The sequence below is a fragment of the Candoia aspera genome, chromosome 4, assembly GCF_035149785.1.
Source record: "Candoia aspera isolate rCanAsp1 chromosome 4, rCanAsp1.hap2, whole genome shotgun sequence".
In the NCBI taxonomy this organism is placed as follows: domain Eukaryota; kingdom Metazoa; phylum Chordata; class Lepidosauria; order Squamata; family Boidae; genus Candoia; species Candoia aspera.
Genome location: NC_086156.1, coordinates 14,406,469 through 14,428,985, shown reverse-complemented (window position 1 = coordinate 14,428,985; position 22,517 = coordinate 14,406,469). Strand labels below are relative to the sequence as shown.

Sequence of the window (22,517 nt, the reverse complement as noted above, 5' to 3'; positions counted from 1 at the left end):
ATGTTCTGTTTGTTTTTCAAGACTATCATGCATTGATAGTATTATGAAAAATACGAAATTATTGTTGTGTTGTTATTGCTAAAAAGTTCTCCTGGAATTATTGTTCTGGGTTTTGAATTAAACTTTGATAGTCAATTTTGCCCAGTGTGCAAATGGATATTTACTGAATCCAGTGGTACTCGTTTTTTTAATAAGCAGAAATGCTTATCAACAAAAAGAATCTTACAAAGCCCTAAACAGCTTGGGACTAGGGCAGGCCTGCATAATTTGTAGAGGGGAAAGGATCACATTGATAAATTGAAAATCCTCATGGGCTGCAAAGGAATTCCTGGGGCACCAATCAGCTCTTCAGTGGCTAGCGGAGCAACAGCAGTGCTGGAGCTGGTGACGACGTTGAGGCCTGGAGGCACTGGACATGCTTGGAGTTTGGCTGTCTTTCAGGGCAGCAACAAATTTACTGACTTTAAAAAACACTGGTGGGCCACCCAAAGCTGCTTGGCAAGCTGCATGCTGTACAGACCTGGGCTAGGTTTTCTGAAGCAGTGTCTCCTCCCATATATAATTATCCTGACATTAGGCAACCCTTGGAGGCTCCCCGCAGTAAAGCTGGTGATTGCAAGGCAGGGGTCTTCTCGGTTATGGCATCCTGCTTATGGAAATCCTTCCGAATATCCTTCCTGTGGGGATAAACTTTCTTCCCCCTGTTCAGCGCATGCAGTTCTTAACTACCTATACTATGTTTAAAGGTCAGCTCCTGCATACACGCTCCTTTTTCATTTATTAAAACAGATTTTTCATTTTTCCCAGCAATTAAGTCACAACAAACATGTAGTTGGGTACAATTTCTGAAGCAGCCATGTAGTCAGACCCAAAGATATTTTGGACTTTAAATATTAAATGATCAGAAAATAATTAACAATCAGTATCCTTTGGATAACTGTTTTTATTTTAGTTCCAGCAGCTTCAAAATACATGTTTTAAATCTAAATGGAAGAGAAAAAAGTAGGTGAAAGAAAATTACATGTCTTGAAGAAGGGTTCTAAACTTTTAAATATGATGGCGTATTAAATTAGAAGGAGGGGGCATTCTTACGTATTGGTATCAAGTATATTTGCCTGATGTTAAATATGAATAAGGGCTGCTGCAGTCCACATATTGAACAATCCGGGATGAACAGTTTCATATGCTGTGACAACATTGTTCAGATATAATTATTGTCATGCAATTCCACTGTGAAGAATTGCTTGGAACAATCATAATAACTCCTATATTTTACTAAAGATAATATTAAACTAGAATAGGGAATCCCTATTTCAAACTGGAATTAAACTGAGAAGCCGGTGGCTGTCTTTTGGCAAGTTGTTAGTTCTAAACCTTCTATTCCTTAAAATTGGCATATGATCTTGCAATGCTTCAGTGCAGAAAAATAACGAATAACACTACCATTAATTTGTAGAAGGATACAGTATAGCTGTGTTACAAAAATGATTACATCTTGGGCAAAATTATATCCCCATCACATCTTATGTGAAACTGCATTTTCCTTTGATTGAAGGAAACATGTTGCTTATGGAACTATAATAGTATCTATGAGTTAGTGTTTAATGAATACTGCTGAGAATAGGAAACCCGAAGTACCAAACAAATGATACTTCACCTGCTCTTTGACACCTTAATTGCCAATATAAGCCAAAACATATTTTCATATTATAAAACAGCCCATCCTGTATCAAAGGTGGAAGCTTAAGAGAAGCCTACAGATTTCTTTGTTGGATAATGAACACTGAGAGCTAGATACCTACACTGTCTTCATGGTATGGTTCATTCATCTTAATAGGTTTCTGTAGCGGGATCAACAACTGGAAGAGGATCTCCCTCTGTAACTGTCGTGCAGTTCCCTTCTGGTCAAACTGTCCATGTACAGGGAGTGATTCAAGCCACCCAACCATCAGTTATTCAGTCACCACAATTGCAGTCTGTCCAGGTTAGTTGTGCCTCCTTTATTCACTTTCCCTTGGTTTCATGGACTACTTATTTTTGTGCCAACACAGCAGTGAACAGAAGATCTTCTTGTATTTAATGCCAAGGGATAAATGTCCTTATTTCTCTTGTTGCCAGCGTAATACTGTGTGTGTGTGTACACACTTTTCTTTTTAATTTGAAATGCTTTGACCTTAAAACTTTGTCTTTCTAGGTCAAGGAAGTGCTTTGAGCTCAAAACATCCCCATTTCAGGGTTCAAACATCTGTTTCGAAACATTTTTAGAATGATCGAAACAACTGTTTTGAACTTAGAATGGTGTTGCTCAAAGCATTTTGCATGCTCCTAATTGATATAATGTTTCAGGTTGCTTTTTAAAAATATGATCGTTTCAAATCAGAACAGTGCATTAGCATTTTCCTTATATAAAATCAATGTGTATATCCAAATTTCACATCATCCATTTTTTTTTGCTAATTTTCTATATGGACAAACTTTTATTAATATTTTAAGGTAATCCATAAGCGATTGTACAAACTACAGAAAATATTGTGTTCTTGATATGGATGAGATGTCTCAGAAAGCTTGCAGTTTTTCTTTCTTTATAAAACAGGTTTCTAGTTCTTGTAGTTCTGGAAAAATGCTCAGCACATGAAGGACAGTTAGTAAACATAGTAGTAAGTACTTCTGGTATCAACATGTTAACACTTCATAGTATCCTTCACCCACCTGTCTACTGACATATGTTTCAAAGCTTCAGTAATTTTTCCAGTTTGTTTGGTTTGATGGAGTAGTATAGTTCTCATGGGATTTTTCAGTATAGACTTATGATGTCATGGTACTATATCCTTCATGTGTATGAAATGTCTTAATAGATTGGATTTAAACATAAGGAAAAAAAAGTACATTATAGTTTGCAAGTTTGTTTTCTGCATTTACTGGAATGACTAACTAATCCATTGAAGGATGTTGTATTATTTATTTAAGACATTTCCTCCCACTCTTTTTCTTTTTTTTTATAAGAACTTTATTAATTTTCAAAGCATAGTTAAAATACAAAATATAGAATATAGAAAAGCTAGAGCACAGAACTAGGGGACGTGGTGGCGCTGCGGGTTAAACCGCTGAGCTGCTGAGCTTGCCGATCGGAAGGTTGGTGGTTCGAATCCGCGTGACGGGGTAAGCTCCCGTTGCTAGTCCCAGCTCCTGCCAACCTAGCAGTTCGAAAACATGCAAATGTGAGTAGATTAATAGGTACCGCTTCAGCGGGCAGGTAACAGCGTTCTGTTTAGTCATGCCAGCCACATGACCACGGAAGTGTCTACGGACAAACGCCGGCTCTTCGGCTTTGAAACGGAGATGAGCACCGCCCCCTAGAGTCGGACACGACTGGACTTAATGTCAAGGGAAACCTTTACCTAGAGCATGGAACTAAAGAAAAAAAACTATAAAAGTGCAAAACAGACCGAAAGCAGAAACAGAGACTTCTGACTTTCTCCAATACAGATATGTATACATTTACAAATATAATCTCTTACCATTATTTTATTTATTTATTTATTTATTTATTTATTGAATTTCTGTAACTGCCGATCTCCCCCCAAAAGGGGGACTCTTTATGACACTATTACGTTACTGCATTATTAATACATTATTTGTTGTTTATTCGTTTAGTCGCTTCCGACTCTTCGTGACTTCATGGACCAGCCCACGCCAGAGCTTCCTGTCGGTCGTCAACACCCCCAGCTCCCCCAGGGACGAGTCCAATACATTATTACATTACTGCATTATTGATACATTATTACATTATATAACATTATATTATATATATAACATTAGTTAAATCTTAGTAACATTATTTCTATCAGAACAAATCATTTAATCACAAAACCCCAAAATCAAAGCTTCATTTTTTTCTAGCACAAGCAAATAGTCTAAAAGTGGTTGCCAAGTAAAAATAAATCCAGAAACAGTATTTTCTCTTATTAACACTGTTAACTTCGCCATTTGGGCCAGCTCCATCTGTTTAATCATCCAGTCTTCCACTGTAGGTATTTGTGAATCTTTCCATCGTTGTGCATATAAAAGCCTTGCTGTTGTAATCGTATATAAAAGCAGAGTCCCATGTTGTTTCTCAAGTTCCTTCTCCATCAAACCCAAGAGGAACAGTTCTGGGTTGTTTTTTTTTTGTAAGTCCATTTTAAGGATCTTCTGAATAATAGCACATATTTGATACCAAAATTTTTTAGCCTTCTCACAAATCCACCAAAGATGATAAAAAGTTCCTTCACCCTGTAAACGTTTCCAACAAACATTCGTTACACCATTATACATTTTTGACAATTTATCAGGAGTTAAATACCAGCAATACATCATTTTATAAAAATTCTCTTTCAAGTTGAATTCAAAGTAAATTTCAGACCTTTGTTCCACATGTTTTCCCATTGCTCCAACATAATATTGTATCTGTCAGCACCTGGTCATTCGAGCATTCACACAATCACAGTCAAGAGGCTGAGGTTCCTTTAAGTGTTTAATGAAGCGAAATGAACGGTACAGAAGTAAAGCTGCGAATGGAGAGTTCCCGCTCAAACCTAGATTTAAAACTACATTCTGTCATGAGCACTGATGGTGAACAGGAGGGAGCCCCTATCCAGGGGGGAAAACGCATGCGTAGTAGAGAGAATTTGAGCAGCCATTCAAAGAGACACAGAACAGACCCGCCTTGACTTTTGGGGTTTATCTGTATGGGTTTTCTCATGCTTCTTCAGTTTGTTAGGATTTTCTGTCTAACGTAGCAATAATAAAACACTACAGACCTATTACTCGTCTCGGCATGGTTCCTGCTTGTTAGGACACATTCCTTTAGTTTGTTCCCTTTCCCACAAAAGCATGTCACCCCCCCTCCCATCCAGGTGGTGTTCTTGATGTATCTCAATTCATTGTCCTTGATGTCTTCCATAGCCATAATAATCCACTTCACATTCCAACCTCACACCCCCTCCCATCTGGCGACACAGAGCCTACACCATTCACAAGGAAATGATGGCAGATCGTCCGATAAGGGGTTCTGTGAATCCTTTGACCAGGGGGATCTGACAGTATCCAAAATTCGTAGCTCATTTAATCATGCATTCTTTAACATGTTCATCTTCTAAATTCATCTTTAACAACAGTTTATACATCTTTGTAATGACATGTTCATCATTTATACAAAGTTCCATTTCAAATTGAGTTGCTTCATTAGCAAATTTAAAATTCTTTAAAACGTTCTAACAGTTGCACATATGTAAACAAATGACATGTAAAACATTCTAACATTTCCCTTGTTTTAAACTTCAGTTTACCCTCTTCAAAGTTTAACAGGTCTTTATAATTTAACCAATTTATCCCCTCCACATTTTCTCTTTTAACAAATGCTTCATGAGGTGACAACCATAATGGTACATTAGGAGACAATCTGTCCTGATTACCAGGAAACACACTGAGACAATGACTTGGTCTCTAATATTTATTAGTAGTACTTAACAAGAATCCTAACAAACTGAGGAAGCGTGGGAAAAACCCAGCCATATAAACCCCAAAGGTTAAGGCGGTCCCGATCTGTGTCTCTTTGAATGGCTGAACAGTTCCTCAGTGCTACGCATGCGCTTGACAGTCTGGGTGGGAGCCCCCTGCTCGCCATCCTTACTCATGACATCATCTTGCTTTATTCCAAACCCTCAGTATGGCACTCCTAACAAAATGCTTTTTAAAATCCTTATTAACTTTATCATGGAGGAAAATTCTGAGAGTGCCTTGGACTGCAAGAAGATCAAACCAGTCCATCCTCCAGGAAATAAAGCCAGACTGCTCACTTGAGGGAACGATATTAAAGGCAAAACTGAAGTGCTTTGGCCACATAATGAGAAGACGGGACACCCTGTAGAAGATGCTGATGCTGGGGAGAGTGGAGGGCAAAAGGAAGAGGGGCCGACCAAGGGCAAGGTGGATGGATGATATTCTAGAGGTGACGGACTCGTCCCTGGGGGAGCTGGGGGTGTTGACGACCGACAGGAAGCTCTGGCGTGGGCTGGTCCATGAAGTCACGAAGAGTCGGAAGCGACTAAACGAATAAACAACAAAAAACGTTATCATACCACAAATAGACATGCCATCCAAATCTCAATTCATGTCCTTCAAGTTGTAATAGTTTCCTGTTCTTCAAAGTTATCCATTCCTTCATCCAAAGCAAACAACAGGCATCAAAATACAATTTTAAATCGGCTAAACACAAACCTCCTCATTCTTTGGAATCTTGCAACAATTTATATTTAATTCTTGGTTTCTTGCCTTGCCAAATGAACTTCGAAATATCTCTCTGCCATTGTTTAAATGGTAAATGATCTGTCGTCAAAATCAGTATAGTCTGAAAAAGAAACAGTATCCTAGGCAAAACATTCATTTTAATCATAGATATTCTCCCCATAAGAGACAATTATAATTTTTCCCATCTTAACAAATCTTTTTTCACATCATTCCAAATTTTAACATCATTATTCTGAAACAACATGCTATTATCAGTTGATAAAAGCACCCCCAAATATCTAACCTTTTTTTTTTTAATCTTGAAACCAGTCTTACCTATCAACAATTCTTGATTGGACAAGGTCATATTTTTGGTTAACATTTTTTTTTGTTTATTTACTATAAGACCCACCAATGACGCAAATGCTTTCAGTTTCTTCATCAGATGTTCCGTAGTATCCAGAGGGTCCTGTCATATCAAAACTAAATCATCAGCAAAAGCCCTCAGTTTAAAAACCTCTCTTTTAATCTTTAAACCCTTTATTTGTTCACCTGTTCTAGTGTCTCTATTGAAAACTTCCAGCACCAAAATAAAGAGCAAAGGCGACAAAGGGCATCCTTGTCTTGTTCCTTTTTGTATATGACATGATCCGGTTAATTCATTGTTCACTATAATGCTTGCCTTTTGAGGTGTAAAAATTGACTTAATTCCCTGGATAAGATACTTTCCAAAGTCCATAATTTCCAAGACTTTAAACATAAAACTCCAGTTCAAATTATCAAAGGCTTTCTCTGCATCTAAGAAGATAACAGCCGCCTGACACTCATCATGATATTGTAGATATTCTATAATGTCCAAAACAACTCTTACATTGCCTTTTAACTATCTTCTGGGTAAGAACCCACATTGATCATGGCCCTCCCATTCTTTTTCTGAAGTAGCTCTTTTCAGAGTAGCTTACGTGAGAACTGTAACAAGCAAGACAATCCTTGCCCGAAGGCTTGCAATCTACAGCACATGACGTTAGAGCGCTAAAAAGGAGATTGAGAGAATTGGGCCAAAATCCCCAAGCAAACAAATAAGCCAGGCACCATTTTTAAAGCTGTAAAGCTCTTATAATTCACCAGCTTGAAAGGGAACAGTTCAGAGAAAACAAGCATTCTTTAGAGCTAGTCTCTCAGCAGAGTGAATGGAGACGTTGCATCGTTGTTATTGACACTTGAAAGAGGAGGTGTTTGGAACTGGACTCTGTAAAGCCAGTGGAATAGCTCTTCAGCCCCTTCTTGGTGGAATGTTCATGCCACAGACCATTTGAACCAGGTGCACTGACATTTCCCCAGATCTCGTACGCATGCTTGGATGTAGCCAGTGGGAGCTGTTGTTGCTAATATTAAATCCCAATTAAATTATGAGTGCTGACTTTAGAGGCTAGGGTATAGCTAGAAAGTTGCAAAACTGAAAGGGAAATACTTGGAGGACAGGAACGATGGATAGGAATCTATAGAGAGAGGAGAGTGCTAAGGAAAAGTAATGTTTTAACTAAATTTATTCTTGTCCTGTAATTTGTTATCTTCTGGGTTGGTTCTTTTAATTTCTCCTCTTTAAAAACTCAGTTTTTAAAACTCAGTTACCACTGCATCCTGGAATTAATGTAATTCTGGATTTGTAGCTTTTTCTTAGTCCTCTTTCATGCCTAGCTAACCCTGCTGCCCTGGTTAGAAGTCTACAGTCAGGTTTTGACATAGTAGTACTGTAAGTCAAAATGTTTGCATATAAAGAACCATAAGATTAATATCTAAAATGATCCTTTCTAAACATTTTAGGTAGCGTCAGCTACAAGTACAGATGAATCTACAGAATCAGAGGTGGTAATAGATTCTCAGAAGCGGAGGGAGATACTTTCAAGGAGGCCTTCATATCGGTAAGTTCTACATTAGTGTAAAATTGGTTTTTATGTTTATTTAAAGTGATTCACTCTTTCATGCCATGGGTCAGCATCTTTACATATATTTCTTTAAATATGTTTTTACTTATTTGTGCCAGAAAAATTCTGAATGAGCTTTCTTCTGATGCACCTGGTGTGGCTAAGATTGAAGAAGGAAAGCCAGAGGAGGAAGGAGCACCCTCTGGAATCCCCGCCATGGCCGTGCCAACCAGCCTTTATCAGACTAGCACCGGGCAGTACAGTATGTCTTCTGTAATATCAGACCGCCTTTTCATGATCCATTGTTCTTAAAAGGAAAATAACAAATGGCAAAAGCAGTAAACTTGAGCTACAGGTGATAGCAGGAAAAAAGATTCAAGGAAAACTCCTTTTATAGCCGTGGAACCAGGATGCATCTTTCCTTGTTAGATTTATTTTAATAATCTCATAAACCAAACAGAAGTCTTGCTTGATTTATTCCTACAGTTTTCTTCACCTTTTATTAATGTTCCTTCATAGATTTCGTTTCAGAACCATTGATTGGAGACTAAGGAACATAAAGATATCTGTATAATTATCTCCCATAAATATATATATTTTGTGACAGCCTTTTAAATTATTTGTGATTAAACTGTAATCCCAAATAGGCTGCAGGCCAGTGCTTTTCAAACTTGGCAACCTTAAGATGTGTGGACTTCAACTCCCAGAATTCATTCACGCTGGCTGGAGAATTCTGGGGGTTGAAGACCACAGATCTTAAATTTCCCAAGTTTGAAAAACACTGTTATAGGCTGTAATAATCTACTGCAACTGAATTCTGCATCCAGTCCTATTGAAATGAAGCATATCCTTCATTCAAATTATACAGGATCTGCTACAGACATAGGTCCCAGTAGATTTTGTTTTGGGGCTTGTGTAAGGAAAAACCAGTAATCTAGTTTTTACTGTTACATTTGGGATAAGCAGTCCTCTAATTTGTTACTGACTTGGAAAACACATTTAAAAGCCATTGTAAAGTTCTACATGACTATTGCTAAAAGCTTTGGAAAGCTTTCTTTTACATCAAAATATGAATGTAGTTGAAAGTTTTATGATGAAACAATAAACTATTAATGTTGCGGCCATTGTACGGTCAATAACTAATTTGTGTTTATTAACAGAATATATAGCATACAGTATAATTTACCTTGCATCTTGTTCATGTCAGTACACAGCAAGGAACAAGCCAGATACCATTGGCATGTTTCTGGCTGTGAACTCGAGGAACTGTATTTTAATAGCATGACATATATAATCAGGAACCCAGCATTTCCTATCATAACATCATGATACAACTTTGCCTATGAAAAATTAATAGTTCAATAATTCCTTGCTACATATTTTTAAACAGAGCATACATTAATAAAATAAACTGTGAAACCAAAAAATGTGCATGGTGGAAGAGAGGGAAACTATCCTCCCCCAGAATATTTGCTTTAAGTATTAGGAGGATCTTATAAAACAATATGAAAGATGGCTCTAAATAGTCTCCCTTCCTTCTTCCTGCCAGTGAGTACTGCTGCTGTGTATAAGGAAGAACAACTTTCTCTAGTTCCTACTACTGATTTTCAAAATTTCTATTGAAATTGGTGTCTATTATACTTTTTTCAAGAAAATTCAGTGCTCAATTTATTTAAAATAAAGTCTAATTGCAAAAAGTGGTGAAACAGCCAGAGCTGTGTTGCTCCAAATAGGCATTCTGAGACAGTTTTGGAGACTGATTGTGTGTGTTCGTACTCAGTTTTTTTATGGCACATTGGTAATTCATATCACATTGCCCTTAAATAGTTTTTTGGGAGTAACTGAATTAAAGCATCTTCACTTTCATTGCTGCTGTCTTACATACTGTTTATTTTTGCTTAAGTTGCTATAGCCCAAGGTGGAGCAATCCAGATCTCTAATCCAGCATCTGATGGTGTTCAAGGATTACAAACATTAACTATGACAAATTCAGGAGCTCCTCAGCCTGGTGCTACAATTGTGCAATATGCAGCTCAAACACCTGATGGCACACAACAATTCTTTGTACCTGGGAGTCAAGTTGTTGTCCAAGGTAAATTGTTCATTTTTTAATTATTTTTAAACAGATAATTCTGTTTGTTTGCAACATCTATAACTTGCTTCTCTGTTTAAAGAAATTCTTAAATGGGTTACAACAAGCAATCTATTGCAAACAGTAAGACAGCCGGTGTAGTGATGAAAGTGTTGGTCTAGAAGTGGGAAGACCTAGATTCTAATCTACTCTCAGCCACAGACTTTCACTGGGTGGCTTTGGGGCAGTCACTCTCTCTCAGCCCACCCTACTTCACAGGGTGGTTGGGAAAAATGGGAAGAGAGAATGCTATATGTACCTTGTTGAGCTCCTGAATGAAAGACTGTAAATCTAACAAGTAAGTAACACTGCTTAAGAAAATCAAATATTTACTATGAAAAATAAAGCACTCAAAGAATTGGTCACTTGAAGAATAATGTTGTATTGTTGTTGGAAAGACACCAGTGTTGATGTATCCCTTACCCATGTATGAATGGATGTTCCATAAAGAGGGTCTTCCATCAGTCATCACTTTATTCTTCCTACTGGTGAATGAGTTTGAAGGAACATCTCTGAAGTAGATTTTAGAACCTGGAGAAGTTCTTATGTTGATGGTACTATGCATTAAAAATCTATTTTATTTCTGTTTTATTGATTATGTGAAACTATGAAATGTTAAAAAGGTTAATAACTTTATTTCTGCTTTATAACATTGTATGGTACATAATTTTGGATGCTAACAATCATACTATAGGAAATGGTTTACTAGAAGATTCTAAAGATGTTGACTTCTTTTGTTCAGCTGTTGATACAACCTAATCACTTTTCAGTTGGAGAAAAAATCTGCAAAAATATAGATAACAGAGCTGTACAGAGATCCAGATTCAAAACGGAAAATATATTTGGAGTCTATGTGGACATGCGTGAAGAACCTCTCAGGAACTTTTAACAGCAGTTGCATGTTTTTCTAGGCTCATAGAACTGTGTTTGGCAGCTGTTGTATGATCTTGGGGAAAGACATCTTTGATGTCAAATATTTCTGACAGGGCTGCATGTGCGCCCACATGCACGCTGAATCACATTTTCCCCTTCCAGTCTAGGTTACTGCCCACCCTTCATGGCTAATAATGTTAAATGGAAGAAGATCTAATTTAAAAGATTTGAATGCAGGAGACTTGACATTCATAATGACGTGTTTCACACATTTTTCCTCCATAATGAAATATACTGATTTTTGGCTTAGTGTATTGGATGAACCTGTGGCTTTGGGTGATACGTTTCAGATTTTTGTTAAACTGAAAAAATAGTAACTTGAGATTCAAGTTCTTCAGTGTATTTAGGAATACTTCACACATTGCACATAAATGAGGCAGATGTGTGCTCCAGCACTTTGTTTTTATAAAGCTCTCTAACAACACTGATTATACCTGCTGGTACAGGTTGTAGGTGTATAACGCTTTCACACGTTTTTCGGGCTGGTTCTAATCTTGAACTTTTTACTATAATTTATCTTTAGCTCTTTTGTGAACTGCTTATCATTAAGAGAGTATCCATTATTAGTTACAGCACTAAAGTTGTGATTGAGTGCTAGTGTGAATACTCTGGAGGGTAAAGGGAATTATTGTTACAGAAACCTTATGTGAATGGTGGATGAGGTTCTGTGTGAGCTGTTACACAGAACTACAAGCCCGGTAAACTTATATATCTTAACCATTCTGGAATGGCCTCTTTTTTAAATTGAACAGTTATTACTGTGATTCAAACGATTATATCTGTGTAGAAGTGCTGGGGTCTTTTGCCCATGCTGGCTGGGGAATGCTGGGAGTTGAAGTCCACACATCTTCAAGTTGCCAAGGTTGAGAAACCCTGCTCTAGAGTGAAAGGCTGGAGGTCTCCCATCTCTCCAGTCTCCCGTCTCTCCCAGAAACTCTCTCCATCTACACACTCCAGTCATGCCTCCTGCCTTGGTGTGGTGACTTGGTAGTTACTGCTACCACCACTTATCCCAAGCCCAGCATGGGAGAGAGAGACTTCCACAGTCCGTGCACTTTACTGGCCATAAGGAGTGGGACTAGGGAAATCCGTCCTCTACTTTTGGGAGATAGATCAGCCTCACAGGGTATGAATAGGAAAAAACTTTATTGAAGAAAATGGAAAAGAGAAAATACCAAAATTTATTTTTAAGTTTAAGTAGTTGTGTGCAAACATTCAGTGGTGGAGGAGATAAAAATACAAAGCTTGCAAAAATGAGAGAGCATCTCAGACTTCAGTAGAAAGGAAAATCTAAAGTTCTGGCAGAAAACAAGATAGGCTGGTTTCTGCTGGTTAGAAACAACTCTGAGATAATGAATTTCCAGGTTGCACAGAACACCCAGGACTGAGCTTGTATAGAAGCACGAGATTCCAAAGACAATAAATTAGCCTTAAATACCCACAGTCAGTAACCTTGACACAGTACCTCTGCCTAAACGATTTTTACCTATCCTTTGAAAGACAGCTGCTTTTTATGGATCAGATTTCCCTCTCATTTGATTTCCTTCCAGATCCCTGAGGATTCTAGTTAGTTAAGTCTGAGGCTGCTGGGGGATAAAAAGTGTGGGAGCGGATGGGCGGTGAGAAATTCGACAGACAAGCAAATAATAAATAAATAAATAAATAATGTAAGTAAGTAAATAAATAAATATAAATAAAAAATTAAGTGCCAGCTTGTCCTTTTACTCTCAGTTCCCAAGTTTTCCCTTAAAAAAAAACATTTTTTTTTCTTTCAGGCAAAAAGGGAGGAGCATTGACTTTGTACTTGATCCCTGGCATGCAACTGTCCCTAGTGCAAATGTCTGTCTGAGATGAGTGAGTGTGGACTGAAACTCAGACATGACTGTCTGTGAATATGGGGGGGGGCAGGGGGACCTTGCTTGCCCTTTCACTGCAAGGATGAATGAGTGCCCTTGAGCAAACAAAACTTCTTTTTTTAATCTAGTATTAGAAAAATTATTTTATGGCATTGAGGAGGTATTTTTCCCCCTGCGGATGCACATTTCTTTGCAATATGTTTAAGTTGTAAATGATAAGGTGCCTGTATGAGACTCCATGACCCAAAAAAGGATGTCTCTGAATACCAGTTTCTTGGAAATAACTGTGTTCATGTTGTGGAAGAATCTGCTTGAGGATGCTGGATTAGATTTGCATTTGATCTGATTTCAGAAAGCTTTTTTTGTTGTTCTTAGCATAGTGCAGAAGACCTTGGCTGAAACCCTTTAATTAATCACAGAGCTCACTGGATGTCTTTTTTCAGTCCAGACTACTTCATAGGGTTATTGTGGGGATGAAACTAAGGGAGACCTTGATATATGCTACCATACATTGTTAAAGAAAAGGTGGGATGTGTGGATGATGATGATAATATGAATTTAATAAATAAATAAATAAATAATTATAAGTAGTAGTAGTACTTGTTGTTGTCACCATCGCAGATTTAAGGTTTGGTACAAACTGTTTCGTCCTGGGTTCCTGAAGTGTTTTGGGGTTGGGTTGAAGTATTGTTTAAAGTGCAGCTTCCAGACTAACTTATTTTGAAAAGTGTTTGCACAGATTTCCCTCCATGCTACAAATAAATCTGCCATGCTTGATTTATTGTTGACTCCCTTGGTTTGTGGGCGTTTTAATATATTGAAAGGGAGAGCAAAGCTGAAAATGCCAAAGCCATTGTTTGCACGTTAGTCTCCCCCTCCCCCCAGTTCCTGTTTCAAAGGGCTGTTCCAGTGAGAAAGCACATTAATGACGGGGTAGGCTAGTGAGGTCATTCTGATGTCAGTTCTGAAGCTTGTAATCCTGCACATGTTTGCTTGTTTGGAAAATTTTGTATTCAGTTGGTGGCAGACGTGAAGCCTTTGAGCACAGGCTGCTGGTCATGGCTGTAACCAGAGATGAAACTGGTAGGTGATTCTGTATGCTTCTTTCCAAAAGACAGGACTCAGGCTGGGCTGCTGCAGTCCTGTTTGCTTCGGTGGGGCTTTTGACAGCCTAGATGCAAGCTGGATCATCAGAGCCCTCCTTTTCTTGTTAAAAAGCTCACCAAGAATGTTATTGATTGTTAGCAGTTGGTTGCTACTTCTTATTTTTATAGTGCGTGATAAACTGTTGTGTTTCTTTAGGGGGTGAAATATTTTAGGGTGGACTGATTGGTGTTTGTTTAAAAGTCACGTGTTTTTGTTTTTTCTTGCAAGCTGAGCATGGAATAAAATATTTTTTTTTAGCAGTGAAAACTAGCAACCAATCTGTTTTGATGCTTTCTGTTTAACTTTGGAGTGAATGAAAGATCACTCCTTAAACTTCAGTTAGTAGAAATCTAGTGGCAGTGTGTGCTCTGTCAGCTCTGCAGTTGCTCCTTTGGCATACATTTCATACAGATAACTAGAGCGGTAATAGGGATTTGTGGATGATTCTAGCAAATCTTTGTCTGATTATTATCTTATGCCCCCTCTGTTTGAAAGTGGTCCGTTCCACAGCTAATCAAGTTTGAAAGGCTGACGTCACTAGATTTCCTGGAATCGTGTTTCGGTGGCGGAGCTGGAAAACTTAAACTCCACAAACAACATCTACATTGACGTCAGCTGCAAGTCATGCTGTGATTTAGTCAGTTCCCTTCTGCTTCAGCCAGGACTGCTGGCACATTTTATAGTGTTATTTTGTAGCCTGCACTCCTGATCTCTTGAGCTAAGTAAATCTGATTTGTGTGTTTTGTATATTATTTATCCCACCTCTCTCAGCTATTCTTAAAGACCTCGGGCTTGGATGAGAGAAGAACTAGGAGCTGCACAGCAGACTTTTGAGAAAAGTTTATAATTCTCCTGGTAAGGTACTGCCTTAGAAGAGGGAGGAGAAGGAAAGGGGTGTAACAGGACTCGTCTTCCTATTATGTAGTCAGTCTAGTTCTCTCTGCAGGCAGATTTTTAGAACCCATCTATGATGCAAAGCTTGGTAACTTTTGATATGCTCGTGTGTGTGTGTGTGTGTTTGTGTCTTGTAGCACAAACAAGCAGCATGTTTATTATGGTATAAACTTTTCTTCTCTAAAGTCACTGTAAAATTCGGCTAGAGTCTATTAATGAAGTAGGCTATAGCCAATGAGAGAAATATACCCTAAGACATTTGGGAGCTTTAAAGTGAATTGAGATTCCTTGTTTCTTTTTTCATACAGAAGTTTCACTTTTTGTAGAATAGAATCTTTACTGTATTAATATTTTTCTATTACTTGATAAATTTAAATGTCATTCACTATCTAATGATTCATATTTTTTCTGACATTTATGCTTCAAAAATAAAAACCTGCCGTAAACTTTGTAACTAGGTAGCCATGTCAAAGGAAATATAGACACAGTACCTTTATTATGGATAACAGAGGGTGTAAAAGTAGAATTCTGTATGTCAAGCAGAACAATAGAAAAGGAATAGGAGACAGTAAGAGTAAACAGGACATGAATAAAAAGCCCATCCATATTAAATTTGTAGCATGTTCAGAAGTTAATAGGATGCCACTTCCAGTTTGACCCTGATGAACATCTTAAATAAACATTATGGGGAAATTCATACTTGAAACTGGTGGAGTTATAGTACCTTACATCAAATTCCCAGGATTATTGAAATAAGATAATTCCTAGGATTAGATTATTACTGTTATCTGAGGAAGTGCAACATAAGTATCACATTTCACATCTAAAAATGTTCTTTACAAAATGGTAAATCGATCATAAATATTTATAAACAAATGTTAGATTATACTAAATTAGATGTTCAAGAGAATTAGGAAGTATGATATAAGAGGTTAGACTATCCAGTATGTGAATGACAACAGAAGATAATTTTGGTATCTGTAGTTGATAGATGTGGAATTATGATGTGTTCAAAAAAAGTATTATTTCATGACTACAGGAAACCTGTGAGTCTCTTTAAGGGAGAAATTAAGTTCATCTAATTAGTAGAGAAATGTAACATTGGTCCATATGATGTGGTCACATGCTCTTGTTCCCTTTTGAATAGTGATTGTTTCACATAGTAACTTTTTTGAAGGAGTTATTGATGTTTGTAGATGCTCATGTTTATGATAAAGAAAACAACAAATACAAATGTGAACAACTGATTTTTTAAAAAGATGGGAAATCACCTAATTTTAATCAGTGGTACAATGACCTTAAGAACTTACACTCTTTCTGTATTTAAATTAGCATTTGATCAGCAGGAAAATGAAGGACAGTTTAAAAATTTGGATATTTGCATATACTAGTTTATAGTATATTTATATTTTGAATCCCATTTGTCTTTCCTAATAGTAAATAAACTGATTTAAATGTGAATAATTTGTGTAATATGCCGTGTGTGTGTGTAATCATCAGACTAATAATGAGTAATATATAAGAGGTATTTTTAACAGTTTTCTTCCATTTTTGTTTTTTTATTTTTAATTTAAAATAAGGTACAAAAATTAAAAAATAAGATGGAATATAGGACATACTATGTACTTATTTAATTAGCTGATGTAAAGTTCATGGGACTCTAAATCCCATAATCTCCCCAGCCAGCATGGCCATTGGCAAAATAATTTCAGGCTGCAATAAAAACACTGGAACAATTATGGCTAATTACCCCATACTTGTTTGTGCTATCTTTAAGTTGGACTGAATCTCAACTAAGGTTGCACAATGTAAATATTTCTAGAATTTCATCTGTTTACTTTCTTCTACCTTTCTTCCTTTTTGTATTTATTTCAGAAGCACCTTTTAGCATACATTAAAGCATTATATTGTATTTTAATACTGAGTAGCACAGAGGCTTCAGAGCAAGATAGGGTAGGGTGGGCAAGAAGAATGTCACTGAATATTTTATCTGTGTGAAACAACTATCTTTAATTCTGCTTTTAATAGATTTCAAGAAGGTAGAAATCTACAAGATTTTATAAGTTTCTTTGAAATGAACAAATTCCCACCTCCAATTTAACTTGGAAAAAACTTGCTATTAGCTTGTCAGGATCATGTAGACTTATATGCCTACACATGTGTTCTTTCTGTGGATCTCTACCTATTACAATCCTTTCTTCTCCTACATGTATCCCAAAGTTTCCATTCATCTGTTCACAAGGATATAAGCTGATATCCCATTTATCAATAATTCACACTCCTCCTTAGCTTTGGTTACTATCTGTTTTTCTTTTCAATCTTTGGAGTTTATCAGGCAGCAGTACTGATGAAATAACTTTTTCTCTCTTTTTTTTGAAAGCGTTTTTTGCAAGTGGTTGGACATGTTTCAGGGCTAAGTGCACTGAGAATGTAGCCATCAGTGAATTTTTCTTTAAAAAGTCTGTGGGACTGCATGGAGCCTAAGATGCATTATGGGAAATAAGAATGATGGAAACTGGAGCCATTGCTTTGTTTTACCATCTGCGTGTTCATTTTCATGAAGGAATAAATAGATACTGTAATTAAAATTTTTGAAAGACTAAAAATAGCAAGTGGAGTTAGCCTCCTGGGCACCAAATGTGATTCCACAAATGCTCCAGGATTTGTGGACACTATGTTGAGGAAACCAGCATTGGGACCATCAGAGGCGTCAGAAGCCTGATTTTGCTGCTTTTCTGGGATTAGGAAAATTAAGTGTATCTGGGTCTTGTCAGGCCTTCATTGCTAATGGGTTCTGTTCAGCTTAGTATATTGTAGAGGTCTATCCATGTTCTGATTTCTTAGGTAATATTGTTAGATCCAATGTGCTTTCTGTTACTATTGTTGCTGTTGCTTATTTAAATAATATCAACAATTTGCTAAGTGCCAAACAGATTACAGTCTTGGCTTTCATGACTGTCATTCACTGAAATATACTACTATGCTAAATTGAGATTCCTCAGTATGAGGAGAAGTAACATTAAAGAGAGCTGTTTAAAAGCCATTGTCCGTGATTTTCTTGTACTGCACGTGTATTCTAAGTTGTGTATTGCTGAACCCAGTAACAATGGGCAACTGTCATGAAATGCCAGGCTATGGCTTTCTATTATCTGCTCATGTTTTACAGGGAATATAATTTGGAAGCCGTGGCATATTTGTTTAATCCAGGGATCTGAGGCTGCCTTACAGATCTAGCCTTCTCCTCTTCCGGGTGGATATATAGACAATCTTTGAATTAAAGATTAGCCTTAATTCATTATTGAGGAGGATAGTAATCGGCTCCTCTGGTCCTGAGTAAGGAGATGCTGCGGAGAGAGCTGGAAATCCTGGAAGCGTCCTGAGGCCCCTGCCTCTCCCCGGCTGCATCTGTCTGAGCTCTTCTAGCCTGGCATCTATAACCACAGACAACTTATATAAGGCTTCTAGGGTAGCTGGTGTTCCCTGGCGCACTGATTCATTCTTAATTTCTTCATCCAGCCCGTTTGAATTGGTCTTTCAAGGCACTCTCATTCCAGTCCAGATCTCCTGCTAACAGCTTGAAATCAGCAATGTAGATTCCCACTCTCTTGTTGCCTTGCTTGAGCTTCCGAATTTCCCGGCTGGCAGTGACCTCTCTGATCAGGTTGTCAAAGTGTGCTCAGAACCCTGCCAGAAAATTCTGGTAGTCGTTGAGAATTGGGTCGTTGTTCTCCACCATGGGAATAGCCCATTTGGCTGCTGGTCCCTTTAGCAGACTTAGAATGAAGGTGACTGGTTCTGTCTGTGGGAAACTCTGCCGGTCTGCTGTTGAAAAACATTGTGCACTGTGTGAGAAAGGTTCTCAACTGTCCTGCTTCTCCTCCAAACTTCTCTCGTAGACTGCCCTGGGATCCCAAGACTACTGGTGGAGCTGCTGCTGCTGCTGGCATCGGTTGTGGGTTAATCGGAGCTGGTTGTTGTAACTGCTGTAGCATGGCTGCTTGTAATGTGTTGATCTGGAGATCTACTTGTTGTTGGTGTTGTTGCAGGGCTGCTGCCAGTTGTTGGATGGCTTGCCGAATTTCCTGGTTTTCCAAAGACATTTTCCCAAATGTCTCTCCTTTATTTTTCTTTGTTCCTCCCTCTTTCAATGGGAGTAGGAGCTTGTTAGGATTGATGTCCTAACAGTCAGGAATCACGCTGAGATGAGGAGTAGGCCTCTAGTGTTTATTACTGCTACCTAAGACAGAAAATCCTAACAAACTGAAGCAGCGTGGGAAAAACCCAGACAGATAAACCCCAAAGGTTAAGGCGGGTCTGATCTGTGTCTCTTTGAATGGCTGCTTAACTCCTCAGTACTACGCATGCATTTTCCCCCCTGGATAGGGGCCCCCTCCTGCTCGCCATCAGTACTCATGACACAGCAGCTTGTCTTTCAGGGCAGCGGCAGTGGACCCTTCCTAGTGGCAACAGTGTTTGGTGGTACAGTAGTGGATTTACTGAGTTTTCATAAAAAGCCACCAGACTGCACAAGGCTGCTTGGTGGGCCACGTGCAGCCTGCGGGCCATACGTTGTACAGGCCTGGGCTAGAGGGAAGGAGAGACTGTTTGTTGAAGAACAGTGTAAAAATTGGTTCAGAAGAAGGACATGAAGGCTAGTGATATGCAAGATGATTCCTATGAAGAAAGGCTGAATGGATTGGGTGTATGGATCCTGGCAAAGGGATGACCAATGGTGTGGTGGAGAGGGGAACTTGAATAGGAAAAGATAAGCTTAATGCGAAGGGGCGTTGATTGAAACATTTGAGGAGGAACTTCTTAGCAATAAGCCCTATTCAACCAAGACATTCTCTCACAGTGTGGTGATGGACTCTCACTATTGTTGGGGATTTCTGCAAGCCAAGAAGGGGGGTAGAATAAATAGCCCATGTTCAACTTTATTCTGCAGTTTAACTGGGCATCTACGTATGCAGCCTACTATTAGCCTATTAAATAGCCTACTATTTCCTCAGAGTTGAACTCTGTTTCTTTCTTTAAGGTGACGTGTTGCAATGGGCAGGCGCTTTCTGTGCTTCCTCATTCCTTTGCATTTGCATGGCATGATGCTTTCTGTTGATTTCTTTTCCTGCCCCGTCCCTTTAAGATTAAACTATTTCTTTGAAACATAAAATACAAATGATGAGAAAACAAACGACAACATTTCTGCTACGACTTGCTTTTCCTGAATAGAATTCATTCAGTTGAAGCACAATCAGGCTATTCAATCCCCATCTTCCCCAAATTTTGAAGCCTTTGACAGAAGTATTGTTCTGAGGGCTGTTCTGTTAAAACTACCCAAATTTTAAAAGATGTACAAATCTTGATGGCAGATGCCATGCTAGAATATTTGTTATTTTTTGGGTTTTGATTATAAACTGTCATTTTCTTTTGTATTCCAATATAATTGCTTCCCTTTTCTCCCTTGAAATTGCAGCAGCTACAGGTGACATGCCAACTTACCAAATCCGAACTCCAACCACAGCCTTACCTCAAGGAGTCGTCATGGCAGCTTCCCCAGGAACATTGCATAGCCCGCAGCAGCTGGCCGAAGAAGCAACACGTAAAAGAGAGCTAAGGCTTATGAAAAATAGGTACCAATTAGAATTTAAAGTAACCATTAGAGTTTATTTCCAAGAATCAGTGGTAGGGAAAATTAAATAGTGGTGCCAAAAAGACTGTTTCAGAGGTAAATTGTTCAGCTGGTTCTCACATACAGGGCCATGCAGCTTTTCATGTAACTGCTGGGGAAGAGAGCAATGCCTTCTCTCTGCATCACCTTAACCGTAAATCTGAAGGTATTGTTGACTACTGTACTGTTATACTCTTAAGCAATTCTTACCAGAAGTCTAAATGTTCCAACTCCCAACTGTCTTTGGTAGCTGGTTTGAACCTGGCTATTAACTTTTTCCACAGTATGAAACTGATGACAGTTTGGAACCGTTTGAAACTGTCTATGCAGTTTACGAGTACTTATTGATACAATGCAAGTCCCCATTACCAGCCTAAGGATTGTGCCAGTATAAATAAAGACTTGTAGTTCCTTCAATTGTTAGAGAATTACAGATGTCTCTACACATGGTGGCATAGCTTACAAAATCACTACAAGTTTTGGTAACAGTAGTTTTATATTTTGTGTAGAAAACAGTTGATGGCTTTGGATTATAGATCTTGAGTATTTCATATTTATTATCTGATAGATGTACTGTATATCCTGCCTTTTCTCTAGGGCTTCAAAGAAGCATATATAGCACCTCTTCCTCCATTTTTTTTCTCTCCCACAACCCTCAGGAATAGGATAATCTGAGAGAATGTGACAGGTCCAAAATCACCCAGTGAGCTCCCATGGCAGAAATTGGACTTGAACCTCCATCTCCCCAGTACTTTCGGTGCTAGTGGAGTACTTTAACTACTACACCACACTATGCAAGTTTTCCACTTAGAAAGTCCCCTGCATTAATAAGAATAAAAGATTCTCACTCATGCAGAAACAGGTGATGATTATAGTATCATTCACTATAAGTTACATCTCATAATACAGATAGTTCTCACTTACCAACGGTAATTGGGACCAGGAACTCCATCGCTAAGGGATGCAGTGGTAAGGTGCGATGTCACGTGACCATGCCAACTTTTAACGGCAGTTCCAGCAGTCCCAGTTGCCATGGTTAGGCGAATCCCGCGTGGTCGTAGCGTCCCATGGTCAAGTGATCACCATTTGTGACATCCTGCCGGCTTCCCCATTGACTTTGCTTTTTGGAAGCTGGCAGAGGATGTCACAAATGGTGATCACGTGACTGCGGGATACTGTGACAGCCACAACTACAAGGACCCGTTGTAAATACCCTTCGTTAGGTGCTGTTGTAACTTCAAATGGTCACCGAACAAGTAAATGTTAAATGAGGACTTCCTGTAATTTAAAGAATGCTTTATACATCTAATTTTTATATGCATAGATTATACATGTTCATGTAAGTGTCATTTATTTAACTAGGAAATTCTGTTTTGAGTCAGTAGTTTTACCGAAGCACATGATTTTGTAAACTACAGAATAGAAGACGGGTAAAGGTATTTTGCAGATCTAGTATCCTATTGCGGCAAATAATAAATTCTCTGTGGAATATCTTCTTTGTAGTAGATTCATTTTTAGGATTTTGGGTGTGACTTTTAGGTTATATTTCTCATTTTATTTAGTAAATTTTCTGTATTGTCCAGGATAGATTAACCTTTTGTTTGTTTTGTGTCTGTGTCTTTCTGGTATTAATGTCATACTCAGTGTCCACTGCCAGTATTTGTGGATATTGTTGGCGTGTGCTTTACTGGAAGAAGCTG

The 22,517-nt window shown here is 38.2% G+C and overlaps 1 protein-coding gene across 7 annotated transcripts in view; it reads left to right on the top strand.

Moving 5' to 3' along the window:
• The window catches only part of CREM (cAMP responsive element modulator), a 35,172-nt gene that overhangs the window by 7,820 nt on the left and 4,835 nt on the right, over positions 1-22,517 (top strand). For 4 of the 7 annotated variants that reach the window (XM_063303429.1, XM_063303431.1, XM_063303430.1 and 1 more), the window contains 5 exons: positions 1,838-1,984; positions 8,092-8,189; positions 8,312-8,454; positions 10,096-10,284; positions 20,623-20,779. In XM_063303429.1, the coding sequence (XP_063159499.1) occupies positions 1,838-1,984; positions 8,092-8,189; positions 8,312-8,454; positions 10,096-10,284; positions 20,623-20,779 (734 nt within the window). Of the gene's footprint in view, positions 1-1,837; positions 1,985-8,091; positions 8,190-8,311; positions 8,455-10,095; positions 10,285-14,077; positions 14,196-14,894; positions 15,114-20,622; positions 20,780-22,517 lie in introns of those variants that run through there. The other 3 variants (XM_063303432.1, XM_063303434.1, XM_063303435.1) reach the window with 3 other exon arrangements.